Source organism: Podarcis filfolensis (assembly GCF_964270895.1).
Source record: "Podarcis filfolensis genome assembly, chromosome: 6".
NCBI classification, from domain to species: Eukaryota; Metazoa; Chordata; class Lepidosauria; order Squamata; family Lacertidae; genus Podarcis; species Podarcis filfolensis.
In genome coordinates, this window is record NC_139609.1 from 1,894,815 (window position 1) to 1,913,604 (window position 18,790).

At 44.1% G+C, this 18,790-nt stretch overlaps 2 protein-coding genes across 6 annotated transcripts in view; one reads left to right on the forward strand and one right to left on the reverse strand.

Annotated features, from left to right (window-relative positions):
* Positions 1–11,511, reverse strand: part of SMG7 (SMG7 nonsense mediated mRNA decay factor) — a 62,058-nt gene extending 50,547 nt beyond the window's left edge. For both annotated transcript variants that reach the window (XM_083621363.1, XM_083621362.1), the window contains exon 1: positions 11,329–11,511. In XM_083621363.1, coding sequence (XP_083477489.1) covers positions 11,329–11,357 — 29 coding nt within the window. In that variant the 5' untranslated portion in view covers positions 11,358–11,511. The remainder of the gene's footprint in view (positions 1–11,328) is intronic.
* Positions 11,512–11,973: 462 nt separating this feature from the next.
* NMNAT2 (nicotinamide nucleotide adenylyltransferase 2) overlaps positions 11,974–18,790 on the forward strand; it is an 87,396-nt gene continuing 80,579 nt past the window's right edge. For 2 of the 4 annotated variants that reach the window (XM_083621454.1, XM_083621456.1), the window contains exons 1-2: positions 12,047–12,159; positions 15,927–16,147. The gene's annotated coding sequence lies outside the window, so the exon portion shown is untranslated. Of the gene's footprint in view, positions 12,160–15,926; positions 16,148–18,790 lie in introns of all 4 variants that reach the window. The other 2 variants (XM_083621455.1, XM_083621457.1) reach the window with 2 other exon arrangements.

An 18,790-nucleotide genomic window follows, 5' to 3' on the forward strand; every position in this document is an offset into this window, starting at 1 on the left:
GTCTAATTCAGGGGTCGGCAAACTAAGGTCCACGGGCCAGATCAAGCCCAATTGCCTTCTAGATCCGGCCGCGGACAGTCCGGGAACCAGGCAGCCGGCATAGCGCGCGCACGTGATGGTTTCTGCGACTCAGCCAGGCTTGGGGGTCAAAAGTGAGGCGGGCGGCTGCTGGAGACAAGCCCCTTCTCCGTCCGCTGTGCACGCAGCAATCTTTTATTCTGAGGGGGTGGGGTGGGGAAGAGGGAAAAAGAGCTCCACCATGGAGCTGCCGGCAACTGACCTCAGGAAGGGCAGCTGCGACAGCGGGGGCTCGGAGGCGCCTCGGGAGCGAGGCCCGCTGGTGACTGTGGCAGCGGTGCTCCCTGCCAGAGGAAGTGGGGAGCACCTGGGCAGCTGCACTCCGAAGCAGTTCTGCTGGGGAGGCCGCTTGTTAGGTACACAGTGCAAGCCATGGAAAGGTAAATGGCTGCAACCGCCTTGTCTTCCCTCACACAGGGAAAAGAACGTTTTTGCTTGAGCGGCACTGGCCTGACTTAGCTTGGCCAATGGTTTTTCCCTTCACCCACCCATGCGCACACACTCTCAAGGGCTGACAGAAATGGCACGCTTACCTTAGCCCCCCACCCCCCACTCACGAGAGAAATAATAACTGTCAACGTGGGTTTTTGCCAAAAATGTGGGTCATAATCATGGCAACATATAGTCTGGCCCCCCACAAGGTCTGAGGGACAGTGGAACAGCCCCCTGCTGAAAGAGTTTGCTGACCCCTGGTCTTATTAGTAGTTTCAATGTCATACAGCAACAAGTGGTTGTGTAACATGCAAACGTGATTTGATGCAGAAGTCCAACTAGTAGAAAGGAGTTTCAAACTAGTAGAGAACTATGCATAACTTTTAGTTGACCCTACTATTTAACCATATTTTGAGACAATATTTCACAACACTTTTTATGGGTAAATTTAAAGCCTTAAGAGAAATTATCAGGCAGACTTCAAATGAAGGTGATCTACAGTCTCATTTCTATCAAGAAATGATGCACTGTCAAGTAGTTAATTATCTGGTTCTACTAAATATAACAGAACTGCTCTAGTCTTATCTTACCAAGTACTGTGTTAACTACCTGCTTATTGTCTGTCCTGAATCTTGGACAGATTCTAGTATTACGAGGAAGAAAACTACTAACCATCCACTTTTGCCACACCATGCAGTTTGCAGTTTCTATCTGAATTAAGTACACTAAATTCTAGAGCCAGAGAAAGCCAAATATCAGTAGCTTCAGTTTTATTCAACTGATTTATAAACCATCATCACTCTTCAGGATTATGCAGCTATACTGTAGTACCTTAGAAAAAAACCTAATGAACTTACAATGTGACCCTCCCTTCTAAAACACTAATACTGCAACTCAGGATGTTGAAAAACCTGCATTTTCTAAGACTCTCAGAAAATATATCAGATAAAATATGTTCTAGAGTTTTTGTCATTTGAACTATAGAAGAAGAAGAGAAGAGTTTGGATTTGATATCCTGCTTTATCACTACCCAAAGGAGTCTCAAAGCGGCTAACATTCTCCTTTCCCTTCCTCCCCCACGACAAACACTCTGTGAGGTGAAAACAAAAAAAATTTTTTCCTTCCAGTAGCACCTTAAAGACCAACTAAGTTAGTTCTTGGTATGAGCTTTCGTGTGCATGCACACTTCAAGTGTGCATGCACACGAAAGCTCATACCAAGAACTAACTTAGTTGGTCTTTAAGGTGCTACTGGAAGGAAAAATTTTTTTTTGTTTTGACTATGGCAGACCAACACGGCTACCTATCTGTATCTGTGAGGTGAGTGAGGCTGAGAGACTTCAAAGTGTGACTGGCCCAAGGTCTCCCAGCAGCTGCATGTGGAGGAGCGGAGACGCGAACCCGGTTCCCCAGATTACGAGACTACCGCTCTTAACCACTACACCACACTGGCTCTCATCCTCATCCCATCTTCTCTTTGTCCTGTGTTTAGAGAAAACATTTTGTTGTAGATAAAAAGTCCAGTTATGTTTTAACCAATGTATAAAAACAAAGATTTCAGATACATTTGAGTTATTCTGGTAAGGTCTAAATATTGCTTTGGTTCATCAAATGCAATCTATATTTTACATATAGCTTTTGCAAAGGCGGTTTCAAAACAAACAGACTGCCATGCCATGCTATGTTTGTATACTTTCCCCTAAAAATAGTCATAACCTTGACGCTCTAACACCTGCTGTCAAGGCTCCTGTCTCAGGGCCTGCTTCCTGGCAGCTGGTACTTTCACCCCCAACGTATGCACCTTTCAATTCCTGCTCTTCCCTTTAGCAGTTTCTCCCACATTAAAATTACTTTAACTGACAAGATCTCACAATTGTCCAATGGAGAATCTGTGTGAGATGATCATTTAGAATAGTAGGTGCAAGACTAAAAAGGGCTCCCTACAGTCACTCGTCTAGTTCAAGAAAACCAACAGCTCCTTAGGGGTCAAAGGGAGTAAGTCCTCAATGGTCCATGCTTTGAAAAGGTTCTATGCTTCTTCATAATGCACAAATAAACTAAACTGGCATGCCAAATGGGTAGGAAGGCTTAACTTTGCAAGCAATGCATCAACACCTGTCCAGAATGTGGGACACTCTGGATGCAGAAGGTCCCAGCCTCAATTTCTGAGACAGCTTGTTTTTGGGTTTGTTTGTTTTTTTTTAAAAAAGAGACTAGGCAGATGGTGATGGAAAAACATCTACATATGACTCTGGAAAACCACTGCCAGTCAGAGTAGGCAATACTGAGATAGAGAGACAAGCAGTCTGATCTAGTTTATAAGAGTTTCCAGTGTTGCAATGAGTTTGCAGGCAACTAGGGGTCCTTGCAGTAAATAGGTTTGCCCTTCACGCATTCTGCTAGTTTGAAATAAAAGATGGCTCCCAGTGGAAGCAACCCTGCTTTGTGAATGGTCCACACTAAGATCAGCCATTTTACAAAGTATGACCAAAGTAAAGGTCTGAAACAAACAATGAGTACAGCTAAAGAGCTTACATGTAGAACATCACATTTAAATAACCTGACCGTATGCACCAGCCTATTTGCTCTGAGCACTACCACAACAGTACCACACCTGCCTAGGCTGACATGCTAACACAAACAATATTGTTTGACTTGGCCGTTTTATCACCATTTCATATTATGCTTGTAAAACAGCTCTGGAAACTGTCATTAAAGGTGAACAATATATATTTATTAATTTAGATAAACAAGCACACACATTCATCCATGGATTGGTGCACACGTTAAGAACATTTACACATGATAATGTAAAAAAGCAAATTATTTGGCCTGTGTTTTAAGATATTGTTAATAGTGCTGCTATTGAAAATTTTTTATATTGTGTTTTTATGCTGAGTACGCTGTCTTGAGTAAGCTATGCCTAAAAAGATAGCTTGTAAGTCATTTTATATATGTGTCGTACCAATGGCTGTTATGCCTCAGATTCCAAACACTAGAGATGCTGGAGGAGAGAGGAAGAGAATGTGATTGCATTCTTATGTTCTCCCGTACCCACACAGTGAGGTCTTGCCAATGAGTTGCCTTCACAAGCAAGAAAGAACATCCTGCATGAGAGAACAGAAGCTACAATGAGAAAATTTCTTCAAAGATGAAAGAAATACAGTGGTACCTTGGTTGGTGAACTTAATTCATTCCGGAAGTCTGTTCGACACCTGGAACGGTTCGAAAACCAAGGTGCGGCTTCCGATTGGCTGCAGGAGCTTCCTGCACTCAATCAGAAGCTGCAATCAGAAGGGTGTTCTGGGACTGAGGCAGCCCAGGAGCTGATCATGGTGCCAGCTCTAGGCCTGCATGCCACCCTGGCTGGTATGAGTGATGATACTCTGGATGTGGCATTGGTTCTGCTGCTGCTGTGCCTCACTGTTTAGATGGGCGCTGTTTTGTCCTGCTCACCTTTTACCTGCCCTCATCCCAAGACTGGCCTTAACTTTGTAACTGTAAAAACTACTCTGAAAATTTATTATTTCAAAAATGAAACCTTCATCTGGTTGTAAATATTAAGATTATACCAGCAAGAATGAGTCTTTCTGTAAAAAAAATGATTTAAAACGAGTCTTACTGACTAGTGATTTAAATTGTGATCTAAATCAATTTGATTTAAATCAAATCCACCCTGATACACAGTCTGCAAGAATCAGCACATGGTCAACAACACAAGAGCACACAATGCAAATCTTCATCCTGAAAAGTGCCATGTATGAAGAGAACTGAAGTCTGATCTATGCATTCAGCAGTGAATACAGGTCTGGGAATCACAGCTAGAATTTTGCAACTGGTAAGCGGCAGACTGGCAGGCATGATTTCCAGGGGAGAAGCACTGGGCAGGAATAGGTGCCTCTTCTCCCACAGTCCTTTCAGCAGCCACTTTACCCCCAGTCATGCCTGGGGATAGGGGCTTAAGTGCACAGCCCTGCATGTCACTGCCCTGCAATCCACCGTGGATCCTTCTAGTAGAAGATATATGATTCTGGTACTATAGTCATTCAATCAATGCCGTACTTTCCACCTTTATCTAATTTATGCTTCCAACCTAAAGTAAGCCAAATGAGAGGCTCAATGATCAACCAAGTTGGTAAGATGTAATAAAAGACAAAAAAAATGTATGTACCTAATCTACAACCACAATACCCTTTCTCAAAGAATAGTGTGCTTTTTGATATTTTAAAAATTCATATTCTGGGGTAAAATCTTATCAAGGAAAATACTGCACAACCACCTTTTGAAGACCACTGGGATAGCAGCAGGACTCCGCCACAGAACTTCCACAATCTGCAGCAGTCCCCTATTAATTAGAACTACCTTCCTATACCAAATGCCTGGGGATAGCCAACATGCTATGAGGCCTTCAATTCACAGCGAACCTTTTCTAAAGCTTCAGGACTCTTTGACTACTGGTCTTTAACTCAGGAAGAGACAAAACTGGCAGAAAGCCATCTCTGTCAGATCTACAGCAATCAATCTATGGAAGTTACAAGACACCCCCATTTTTCTCATCTCCCCGAAACAGTCCCATAAAGCATGCACTGGCAAAGAAAGCCAAAAAAGTAATTTGTTGGGATGGGACTATGTAGATAGATCCTCGAGTTCTCAAAAGGGTGCACTTTGTGAAACTCCCTCTGATAATTACTCTGCAGCAATGGTTACCACCAAAGTCAGACTGCATCCAAGCTGTAGCAGGAGACTGTAAAACAGACTGTAGTTATAAGGTGTTAATGTAGTCCAAGAATCCAGACTGTTACCATGTATATCATATAACTTAGAACAAGAGGTGTTTCCGCAGAGTGCAGCTCCCAAGAGTCTAAGCCAGCATGGCCAATGGACAGGGGTGATGCGAATTGTAGTCCAATGGCACACAAAGAACATCATTTTGGCTACTCCTGATTTAGAAAGTAGCATGCCTGGCTATCTGGATCAAGGAAAAAGATTAGCTAGTTATGTCAAAACTGGCACAACTAAGCAAATTGCTGTTATTCTCCAGCTTTCTTTGACAACAGAACTTAGTATGAATAAGAATGCAAAAACACAGTGGGCCAGAAGTCTAAAAAAGCGGGAGAGGAAAGAAATGCTGAGTAGTTGCAGCTCTCAGGGAAGGTGACGACGGGGCATTACCAAAAAAGATCTGAAAGAAAACAGAAGGATAAAACACTGGTTTTCAAACTCTATTCAGTGAACCCCAAGGTGAAGCTTATCAGGGATTCTTCTCACTTAATAGCGGTAATAGAAGTCCAACTTCCCCAAAAGACAGCTTGTCAAACAGCAAGTGTTCCAGATGCACTGGACAAAGATGAGGCTCATGTTCTGTATGAAATGACTAACCCAAGAGCATGTCTCAGAATAATCTTCTACCCCACACAGGTTATTTGGAAGACAAATCAATGAGAAAGAGCTCCCTAAGAGGAGAAAGTTTAAAACCACCGTCACTGAGCAAGGTAAGGACAAAAGACTATTCAATTAACTCATATGCCTTTACTTGATTTTTAAAAACTGAATTTGTGCAAAGACTAAAGCAGAGGTAGGGAACCTGTGGCCCTGCAGACACTGGACTCCAACTCCATTAAGCCCTGACAATAGTCAGGGAATCTACAGTATTTATCCAAGATTTATCTAATTATAATACCAATCGCGATATTCATCAAGTCTTCCAGCTCTTGATACATTTCCAACGTAATACCCAAAGACAAACAGATTTCCAACCCCAGGGCTATGGCAACAATGACTTCCGGGTAACATAGGTTGGTACAGTTTGAAACCTATGTCAAACTTGAAATTTTACCCCATGAATTCTAAACCAAGCACATCATCAATAGCATATATTAATGTTTTAAGAATTTTACTCTTTCTCCCCAAAATATAATTTCTTTTACAGTTTATTTTCATTTTCAACAAAAGTAACAAAAATAAAAACAAACAACAATGAAAGAAAGAAAAGTATACACAAAAACATTATCAAATCCATAAAATGGGATTCTCCAAATCCTTGCCTTCCCTCCGCCCTGCCCCAGTTCCATAAATTTTCTTTTCAATTTCTTTTACAGTTTAAACGATTTCAATTTCTTTTACAGTTTAAACTATTTTGTGTTTTAATCTAATCTGATCTGTTTTATAGGCCAAACATCTCAGTAGGAACAAAACCTGTACAGACTGATAAGTTCATAAACACTACTTCAGAGTTGAACTAGGACTTAGAGGAGGAGAATAGTGCAAAGTTAAAATCACAGAAAATTATTTTTTCTTCCTTCTGTACAATTTACTCCCCCCCCCCCGCCCACAACTCTATAGGAAAATACTTTTAAAAGATAAAATACTGTGCAGAAAACATGTTGGAAACAAAAGACATTTTGTAAAACAACCCAGATCAATGTTCCCCATTTCTGGTTCTTGATTTTTCCTAGATTAGGAGGTCAATAACTGATACTCAAATACAGTTGTACCTTGGTTTTCAAACAGCTGAGTTCTTGAACGCCACAAACCCAGAAGTGACCGTTTTGGTTTACAAACTATTTTTGGGAGCCGAATGTCTGATGGGGCTTCCAACTGGCTGCAGGAGCTTCCTGCAGCCAATCGTAAGTCTTGATTTGGTTTCCAAACGCTTTGGGAGTTGAACAGACTTCCGGAACGGATTCCGTTCAATTTCCAAGGTACGACTGTACTGGCAGATTTACATGTGCAAAGTTAAGTCACCTTGAGGTGAAAACAGAGTGTAAGATCAAAATGGCTTTGATTCACAAGGTATAGCAATTTCACATCAATGGGGAGTTGGTACAATTTGGAACTCCTGTAAGGCTATTAATGAAGACTTTGAAAAAGGTTAAAAAATCAACTGTAATACAGTTTCAATTTCATTCACTAGACTTCAAATACAGTAGATACTACTTGACGTTCTGAATTAATACTGGATTTCACTTTGAAACAGGCTCAAAGACAACCCCACATTGATAATGAATGTAGTGGTAAACTGAAATTTCCAATTCTGCTCAAAAGGTGAACATGAGAAGCAAACAAGGTTTTCAAAGACATTTTTTTTGCCCCCCCAAAACCCTTATGATGCATAATTGACAGAACTAAAGACACATTAGCGAGATAAGGATTCTTCTCATTCCTTGGAAACAAATATATTTTGGATTTCATAGGAAACTGGTTTAGTTTATGTTGTGAATGTCCACAGGGCCTGAAGGAATGTTGGGCTTCTTTTTAAAAATACAGTGCAATCCTATGCAAGTTAACTTAGAAGTAAATCCTCTACAGTATGTTCAATGGGGCTTACTTCTTCATTCCCTTCTCATTACTTCTGCTTTGCCTCTTACAACTACCACAAATGATTTCACATAGTTCTCTACTTCACTTTTCATTGTAGCATGTGCAATTATGTTTGCCCTACAACTTTACCACTATGACTAATAGGGGCTAACTACTATTGGAATGGCACCAATCACTGCAGAAGCCATACTTCTCCAATTGTACCCATTTCTTAGCAGATCTTTATTGTGGACATATCCAGCAGCGGCTAGTTCTGTTTCCAGCTGACTTTGCACACAGCAGCAGAGGTGATTTAAAGGGCCTAGAATATTTGTCCTGTCCCAATTCATCTTCTCCTCATTCTTCCCCCAAGAAAGGGATATTAGTCCATTATTTTTTGAAAACACAAACAAAACCAGATGTTTTGGAACTGCTATAAAGGGCTTATGAAGTACAATCCAAACAGAATTGTTACCACAGAATCTAAATATGTAACCTCTCTAGGAATATAAGCAGATGCAACATACACACACAAGGTATCTAGAGCAAAGAAAGCATTTTCAGCACTTTATGGAGAGCCTGTTGTCCATAACACATATGCTGAGCTACCATTGATGACTGTTCAGAAGCTTCAGCAGATATAGAACTCTGCAGCCCATTTTCTGACAAAGCAAGTGTCAAGAGCAAAATTGCCACCTTCAGGTTATAAAACTATGCACTGTCAGGGCCAAAAGGGCATCCAGAAAGGAACTGTCAGTGGATTCCCTGCAGTTACTTCAAATATTTATATGCTGCTTTTTCAACATTTTTCACTAAGTGGCTTACAAAGGAAAGATAAAACCATAAATAATGCAATATGACATTTAACAAAACACATGAAGTCCAGAATAAAGTGTATTACATCAATCAAACATGGAAATTTGAAAAGTAGGGTAGGGGTCCTGTTGGACAAGGTTTCTCCCCTTCAAAAGCGATTGCAGATTCTGCAGCAGATGGACTGATACTAAGCCAGACTACAGGCAGGGGAACCTTTGGACTCCAAATGTTGTTGAACTACAACTCCCATCATCCCTGGCCACTGGCTATGCTTGCTGGGTCTGAAGGAAGCTGTAGTTCAGTCACATCTGGAGGACCAAAGTCCATATCTGGACTACAGCAATCTGCTTCCCACCAGCATTATCTCTGATTTGCCTGAATTCAGCTTATCGGCTCAGTAAAACCCTGAGCCCTGTGAAATGCAACACAGCAGTTGTCATGGGGCTAAAAGCCTCTCCAATGGTCTCCCTCTTGGTACATTCAAACTACAAGGCATGAAACCACTGAAGAGCATACCTCAAAATGCTCTAACAGGTGCTGGAGACTGACAAGGTCCACAGTATCAAAAGCTGCAAAGAGCTCCAAGAAGGTCAGCAAGGACAGTGCTTCCCATGCTGATCTCCACGGCCACTTCTGAAGGCAGACTGAAAAGGTATCAAGGAAGAATGCGGCATCAAATAACACCTGGAATCTCTCTGCTATCATCTGTTCCAACAACTTCCCTGAGGAGGGAAGGGTGGACACAGGTCTGTATCTGGCTAGGTCTTCCTTATTCAGAGAGACTTCTTTTGGGAGAAAGCAGATGACAGCTTCTTTTACAACATAAAGAGCAAAAAAGAGCATCCTGCTGTATCCTGAAGGCTCACTAAGGACACCTGCGCAATTCAGATAACCATATCTCAGCTTCCTTTGCCTGTTTTTTCTGAAGGTTAAAAAAAATCATTTAGAGCTCTCATTTCTGTGCTTCTGTGCTATAAACAAGGAGGGAGCACACTTTTGTTTGTGCCAATCTTCACTGCTAGGACAAGACACCAGGATGTGTCAATCTAATGTGTTATCATGCAGAGCAACCATATGACCTACATATATTATAATAGATGAAAAGCATTTAGCAATGGTCACATTCTAAAACCATCTAGACTAATATAAAGTTGATCAAGATGGTAGAAGGATGTATTCTTTGAAGCATAACTGACTGAAAACCTTGAGGGGACGCATACTCTTTGTCCATGGTTATGTTCTGCAACTTCATGATTTAAAGTAGAGTATACACACCTTACAGCAACAAATGCCTCCTGGATTATCTCTGCTCTCTTATCATATCTGCTAAAATGTTTACAGTGGTACCTCTAGTTAAGGACTTAATTCGTTCTGGAGGTCCGTTCTTAACCTGAAACTGTTCTTATCCTGATTTCTGTTCTCATCCTGAAGCAAAGTTCTTAACCCGAGGTACTATTTCTGGGTTAGTGGAGTCTGTAACCTGAAGCGTCTGTAACCCGAGGTACCACTGTACTACTACAAGCTTACAAGAAGAGGATTTGAGGCTACCAGCAGACAGGCTGCTGTTCATTTTGCTATAGCATCTTACACAGAGGAGCTCTAGATGCTTAACCTATTGCAGTTACAGGCTTCGCTTTACACATGAGGTCAAATGCTGGTGCCAAAAGAAGCAGGACTGTTTAGCATGAAGGGGGCACACCTATCCAATACTGCAGAACTCATGCAGAAAGGCAAGAGAGCTATGGCAGCAAAGTTGTCATGCTCAGCTTCTTATCCGCCACTACACAGCAGCTTTAAGTGATCAAGGGTCCCTCACTTCACTTCCTTAGCAGCCTATTCCTCTCAACCATGCAGTCTTCTCATTTGCTCATCCAACCATCACCTCTCCCATCAGCCATGAAACATCACCACCCTCCTGCACATTCTCATTTCTCACCAAATCTCCTTTCTCAGAAAGAGCACTAGAGCAGTTCCTCCACCATAATACAGCAGCCTAATTCCACACCCTTTCCTTTGACGCCTTACCATTTTTAATTGCTCCTAATATATAGATACCCCACTTCCCACCCCCAAAACTGCTCTTCCATGCAGAATGCCTTTTTTAAAACTCCTCTCACATTCCTTGGCATGTCTCTGGAGGCGAGTGAAGCTGGTGCGAGCACACCAGTGGGGCTGGCAGGACAGGGAGGCAGATGGTACGGAGCCCACCTCCCACTTCTCACCTTTTCCTAACCGAATCTTCGTTTCGGGAGGGCATTGTGGAAAAATCCCAAGCAGATGCCGTTAACGTTGTGTGTGTGTGTGATCACGTTCACCTTGTATATAGACCCATTACATAGGCAGGCAAGACGATTTCCTTTCCTTTCTTTTTCAAACCTACATGCCCTTTTTGTTGCATGGGCACCTGGCCGCAGAGCCTGGCCAAAGGCGGGATGGCACAATGTGGGGAAAGCTCCTCGGCCAGAGGCCATGTTCTTCCGCCCCCTCCTTCGAAAGGGCTCCTGTGTGGCACAGCATCCCCGGCACATGCACGCCGGCCTCCCCGGGCCTGTGCACGGGCGGGGGGAGCGCGCCTGGGGGAAGATGCGGAGGCACCTCACCCGCCCTTCCCAAGAGGTGCCAGCAGCGTGGCCCCTCACGAAGGCCCGGAGCTGCCCCCTCGCCCCCCTGCCCAGCCCCCGGCCTCACCCGCCGCCCTCCTCACCGGAGATACTGAGCGCAAAGCAAGCTCATCCTCCGCCGCCGCCGCCGCCGCTCGCCCGTTCACGCCGGCCCTGCCTTGGGTCTCACAGCTCGGGCCCGCCTGCCGCCCGGGAGCCGCCGCAGCCCGCGCTGCCGCTGCCGCCGCCTCCGGCCGCCGCCATCTTCCCGCGTCGGGCCCAGGCTCTTCCTGGAGGGGGAGGGGGCGAGGGGAGGGGAAACGGCGCCGCTCTCCGCCTCCCGCCCGGGAGGGAACTCTCGCGAGACCCGCTCGAGACGCCCGCAAACGCCTCGCCCGCGCGTCGGGGCGGCCCCGCAGACAGGCGCTGCCAGGAGGGTCGGGCCAGCTCCGCCGCCAAGTCCTACCCCCCCCGCACCCCCGCACCCTCTCGCCCTCAGCCCACACTTCCGGGCGCGGCCCAGGCTCGGGCCGGCCCACTTCCGCCTCCAGTGCGCCGCGGAAAGCCTTCCCCGTTCGCCCTCGCGCCCGGAGTGGCGGCGCGGGGGGAAGAGGGGCAGCCAGCCCCCCGTCCCGGCTTCCTATTGGTCGAGGCAGCGCCATGGCAACGGAGGGTGCGTGGCGGGGGGAGGAGGGGTGTGCGCGAATAGCGGCGTGAGCCGTCGCCATGGCAACCGCAAGCGCTGCTCCGGCCTGGCCCGCGGGTGCGCGTGCGGGATCCCGTCCCGCTGCCGCCTCCTTCCAGGGGCTCGCCTCCGCCCTCCCGCCGGCAGGAGAGACCCCGGTGGCCCCCTCGAGAGGTGTCGCTGAGCTTCCAGGGGGATTGCTGGCAGCCAGCGTGGGTGCAGGATCGCACCCGCTTCATCGAATCACCAGGTAGCGCATGAGGGACTCTTCAGCGCAGGATCGCGGGTTCGAGCCCCATGGTGCGCAAAAGATTCCTGCATTGCAGGGGGTTGGACTAGATGACCCTCAGGACCCTTCCAACCCTAGGATTGTATGTGCTGGCAGTTGCTGCTGCAAATCTTAAGAGAATCTGAGGGGAAATTCTGGGAAATTCTGTAGAACTGTTGAGTTGGAAGGGGCCTATGAGGGTCATCTAGTCCGACCCCCTGCAGGGCAGGAATCTTTGGTCCAACCTGGGGCTTGAACCCAGGACCCTGAGATTAAGAGTGTCTCCTGCTCTACGGACTGAGCGCCTTTGAGCAAGAGGTTGCTGGGGCGTCTCCCTTGCCCGCCTGTTTCAGAAGCCTTGGGGTCTTAATGTTCCCAATTTAACAATTGGAGGCTGTTGGTTCATATATGTCACTATGCAACTCTGGAGCCGCCAAACAATGCAACTGTTTGGTTTTTCTTGGTGTTGATAACCAATATTGGCAGTAAATTCTAGAGCCTGCCAAGCTCTTTTGTGGACCCTGGAAGCTGCACACCCATAATCTGCCAGGTTTCACCACAACTCTTTTCCTAAATTGCCAAATTCCGCCTTTACTCAAAACCCCAGCACCACCACCTGCCAGATTCTCTGGCTCTCACCCTGTGACCTGCTGGATTATCTTAGTCTCTGCCCTGCTGGCACCACCTGACCTCCTGGCTCTCCCTTTGGTCTTGCACAGTGGACCAGTGTTTTTTGAAACCAGGCCAGGCTTCATCACTGTATCAGTAAGATAGTCCTCGTGGGCTCTCAGGCAATTCCATTTTGTTCTTACCAGCATATGTCCTATAACAGCCAGCTCTGCCTGGTAGACTAAAAACTGTCAGAGCATAAGGGTTAGAAGGCTGAGCTACAAATCAATCAGTTCCCTCTTTAGATCTTGTCTGTGTCATGAACTCACTAGGTAGTCTCAGGCAAGAGGCAAGCCAGTCTCTATTGATACACTGCATTGTTTGGGACTTGGATTTCTACTTTCTTTATACTGTATTGTAATCACTTTGCAGATCATGGGCCTCAAAAGTGGTTTATAAACCCTTTAAATAAGCAAAACAACTAAGTATTTGCAGGTTTAAATCAATTTATTATTAAATGACATATTAATGACACTCCTTAAATTTAATCAGTCCTCTCCAAGCTGATGTTAGAAGGGGGAAATCAAGCATGTAGGAAGCTTTTACGTGATGTAATTGCCTCTCACTTGAAACTAAAAATGCAAGCAGTATGAGTAGAATACCAGAGGCGGATATGGCTGTCCTGTGCTGTCAAAAAGACTTATAGAGCACAGTGGCATAGGTTTTAACCATGCATATTTTAAAAAGGAAACCAAAGGTCTTTGGGGTGCCACATAGTCTGGGGTGTGTGTGTGCTGTGGTCTAAACCACTGAGCCTCTTGGGGCTTGCCGATCAGAAGGTCGGTGGTTTGAATCCCCGCGACCAGTGAGCTCCCGTTGCTCAGTCCCTGCTCCTGCCAACCTAGCAATTCGAAAGCATGTCAAAGTGCAAGTAGATAAATAGGTACCACTTCAGCAAGAAGGTAAATGGTGTTTCTGTGTGCTGCTATGGTTCGTCAAGCTGGCTACATGACCAGGAAGCTGTCTGTGGACAAACGCCAGCTCCCTCGGCCACTAAAGCGAGATGAGCACTGCATCCCCAGAGTCGTTCGTAACTGGACTTAACGGTCAGGGATCCCTTTACCTTTTATAGTCTAAATGCTCATGAAAGTTGTCGTTTCTGCACACATGCAAAAAGCTCATCTGATGCAGTGTTGGAAAATATGCACCTTATTCAGGTAGTTAATACAATCACAGGCTCTAAAACTATGAGAAGCATATCCATAAAATCAGATGAGTTGCAGTCCCATGTACAGAGCCACCCGAAAGAAGCAAGCGCTGTATTCCTCACAGTTAGAGACTTTGTACTAAAAGATTAATTTCTTCTCTGGAGCCAATCAATTTAATACAGGTTAGAGATCTAGGCAAGTGTGTTCCACTCATCCTTTCCTTCCCTCAGTGTTCCCATTTCTTAACCAGCGGCATATTTTATTTTTCAGGGGTGGGGGAACACCTCATCTAGTTCTCAGAGTGAAAGTTATATGCTTTGATTTTGCACTCATTTTTCAAAGTAACCAGGATTGCTCCTTAAAAAAAAAAACACACTGGAAAGGTTATAAAGGGTTTTCCATTTATGCTCAGAAGAGGAAGTGATAGTACGGCTTCCACAGTGTCACCAAAATAGCTCAGCTCTTCCCAGAAGAGATGGGATGCTTGGTCTGGCCTTCTATGCCCAATGTCCCAGAAACAGATTTCTGTAAGGGGAAGGGGGGGCCTCTCAGCATGCCCAGCAAATGACCCTTCCCAGGATTTCTTGGGGGAAGCCATGACTGTTAAGCATTTACACTGCTTTAAATGTATAGTGCAGATGGAGCCTTATTCTGACTAAGCATGTATAAGATGGAACAAGAAGAGTCATACTAGGGTTGCCATCCCTTCTATTAAGTAGTGGGTGGAGATGGCAGACGACACAGAGATTTCTCCAAGTGGTTTTTTAGAGTAAGCTGGAACTGAACTGAACAGCTCAGCCAGCCTACTTTTATAGGCAGCCGGCTGTCAACATTGTAACAAGAACACCCAGGGGTTTCCAGCCTAAATTAACTGACGTGGACCTGAGTGGCCAGTGACCAGGACAATACCCCTGGTGGCCAGGGTGAGAACTTCAACACATAACACCTTCCTCCGAGGGACTGTAGCCTGGCAGGTGGAAATTCAATATGTGCACATTTCTCTATAGCTGCATTTCAGCAGGGAGCAGTCTGTTCCTAATTAACGTTTAAGTCTCCATTGGAGGAAGAACTCTGCCAACCCAAGGCACACTTTGCATGCAGCATTTTCTACTCAGGGCTAAGCAAAGCGTGGTGCTAATCTGGAAGTCCACCCCCCCACTCTAAATAGCTGTGGGGTGTATGTGGCATGATCAGGACCTGGGCTCGGGTGCAGAAGGAGGGGGCCAGATGGCCATGTGTATTACACCAATTGTTTAGCACACAATTAACATTCCCCCCCATTCCATGCTTTACAACTGCTTCTGTATTCCTAATATAGCTGTAATTAAAAAGAAAGTTCTATTATAGTTTACACAATATCACATAATCCTATATGAAGACAGCTTTAATTACTTCTGGTGAAAATTCATAAGATGGCATAAGAATTTGCTGATCAGGCATCAGTTGCTGAACTTGGGCAATATCAATACAGAGGTTTATTATTGCTAGTTGTTCTCAAACCCTTAGAAAGCCAATTAAATTCCAGCTGTGATTTTGGAACTTAGTTGTGCCACTAAAAAGGGCAGAATTTCTGAAATGTTGAAATATGCTATTCCATTACCTGAGGTCAGATCTTCAGAAGGACTGTGAGTATATATGAGAGAAAATGTAAACTCAGGGCCACTGAACTTTGGAACATTGTGGCATAAAAATTCCCCCATCAATGCACTCTAAATGTTTCTATCGCCAGTTGAACTCCAGCGGTCTACACTCAAGTGCGAGATGGGGATCCATGCCCAGTGGAATGTGTTTTATGACCCAGTAGCAATTTACTGAGCAACAGTGCATAGCTTTAGAGCCCTTTAGCTTCTGTTTTGCTATGGAGATTGGTCCCAATTTGAAGCCTGCCTCCACACCAGGGGAATAATAATGACTCCCATTTACATTTTGCAGGGTGGTCCTGTACCATACTTTACAGATGACAAGCCTTTTTAAAGGGCTGTAAGAGCAGAGTCTCTATTCTTCCAATCTTATTCTCAGTTTAAAGAGCTGCCTGGTCAAAGTCCTGTTTAAAGATAAATGGGCATCAGAAGGAAGAGCAGGGTCATTGAAGTGCCCATCAGCAGTGAGCACTTGGACTGAGCAGGCACACAGGTCACAGTCTTCCCCACTTGGTAAGATGCACTGTATTTCTATTTAGTATTCCCCCCCAAAAAAAAATTTAGATTATGCAAATTTTAAGCAAATATTTCCACCCAATTTATTTGTTGGCACTCTGTAGGTTGTTGTTGTTGTTTAGTTGTTCAGTCGTGTCCGACTCTTCGTGACCCCATGGACCAGAGCACGCCAGGCACTCCTGTCTTCACTCTGTAGGTGGCCACCCTAAAATTCAGCTAAGTTAAATCAATTAAATCTGGATGATGCATTGCAGTTTCAGGTCCTGGTGCCACACCAGGCTAGATCAATGGGATAGCATGGATAAACTATTTAGGGAATGCATGCAAGGAATCCACCCAAATACAGATTTTGCATGATCAGAAGCTAGGTTTGTTTTGCAACCATAACAACAAGAGGGATCAAACCTTTCTAAAACGTTTGCAAGGATAACAACCACCACCACAACAACAGTAGCTGTATAAAAAGAGTGTATTCTTTATTCCCAATGTAGTTTATGGCTAACCTTTTTCAAAGGATGCGAACTCTACAATTCTGAAATGAACAAAATAAAATTAATGTGTAAACGCATAATAAAAATCAATGTTAGTATTTTTCAGTAGCATCTCCCATAATAGATTCAGGTAGGTAGCAGTATTGGTCTGATGCAGTCGAAATAAATAAAAAATTAAAAAATTGTCCAGTAGCACCTTAGAGACCAACTAAGTTTGTTCTGGGTATAAGCTTTCATGTGCATGCACACTTCTTCAGATACACTGAAACAGAAGTCACCAGACCCTTGTACAACAGTCATCAACAGGTTTACCATACCCATTGAGTCAATCACCCATCTCCTACTACCCTTCTGATAAAAACCCCACCCCACCCTCCCACTATATATAAGGGTCTGGTGACTTCTGTTTCAGTCTATCATGCACACGAAAGCTTACACCAAGAACAAACTTAGTTGGTCTCTAAGGTGCTACTGGACAATTTTTAATTTTTTAATTTATCTCCCATAATATGAGTCTCAGTCACTTAATACATATGATTTCAAATAGGCTCTGGTATGGTAAAAATAACGTACTTCACACAACACAATTAACTCAAAGAATTCAGAATGTGTGTTGCTTTAAAATAAAATATTTTAAAAGAATTCAATACATTAATTGACCATAAACATATCAATGGCTATTAGCTGTGATAGCTATATGGAATCTCATGTTCAAAGCTGCATACATCTGAATATTAAATGTTGGGACCGAAGAACAGGAGCTTTTGTCTCACCATTGATGAAAATACTGGACTAGCTCCTGTTGGAATATTATTATACTGGCACAAGCCTGTAGAGATAGTCTCCCTAGCATCAAATTAATCAGCCAAGGGCAGAACCTGGAAGCATTCCTAAAGTCAAAACAATAATTTTAGCTCATATTTAATGTTTGCCCTTTCACTCCATGACAAATAAGTAAAATTGGATATTAGTAATAATTAGTGCTTTGGGGTTTTCTCCTATAATGATGAAACACACACATTTTTTTCCTAATTCAAAGGTTGGTGGAGAAGCTCACCACCTATTACAGTTACAGATAGGTAGCCGTGTTGGTCTGCCATAGTCAAAACAAAAAAATATTTTTTTCCTTCCAGTAGCACCTTAAAGACCAACTAAGTTAGTTCTTGGTATGAGCTTTCGTGTGCATGCACACTTCTTCAGATACCTGAAGAAGTATCTGAAGGTATCTGAAGAAGTGTGCATGCACACGAAAGCTCATACCAAGAACTAACTTAGTTGGTCTTTAAGGTGCTACTGGAAGGAAAAAAACACCTATTACAGGTTTAGCATCAGGTGTTAAATGGAAAAGAGGTTGGAAAAGAGCAGCCCACTGCTTGAAGCTAAAGTCATGAGTCAGTGGGGCTTTGTTCAAAAAAGTCTGATAACAGTACTTCTGACTCACAGTCTGGGAGACCATACGTGAATGTGTCCAGGGATTTTTACTTTCTGACTCCACTGTTATAGCTTGGAAATGTCAGGAAAGTAGGAGGGTGGTAAGATTCCCAAGAAATGGGCAAGAACAAAGGTCAGTTTCCACAAACCACTATGTAGCAGCTGAAAATGACATGACTCATTCTCCCCATCTTTCCAGAAAAGTTTAGGATCATTCACTCCATGTTGTAATATCCAGGGTTCTACAAATTCACTCATCAGGTAGGCAGTAGAGCAACTGTCCTTCCCCTAAGTTTTCTGTGAATTGAAGAGAATGCGACGAAGGAGAGGAGACTGCCATATTTCACACTGTTTTGGCTGTGCCAAAGGTTGAGGTTGAGCAGGACCCTGCTTTTCCTACAAATCTCCTGCATGTTCCAAAGGGTTTGCTGTTGGGATAACCAGTCTCATATAACCTACATGCTTAGGTCTAATGCATGAAGGGGTTAATGCCATGGAGTAAGCTGTCCTGCCAGGCTTACCTTGGGGGGGAAGGTAATCAAGTCTATTGTTGCTCCAGCTCAGACCGCATAGCTCTTACAAGCCACTTTTGAGTTCCTAGATCAACAATTTAGGAACTTCCCCCAGTGTAACTAAGCTAAGTTTTACTGCCTGTGCAACTTTTGCAGAATGGAAAAGCACACAATTCTGACCTTTGGTAGGTTGTAAGTGTTATGTC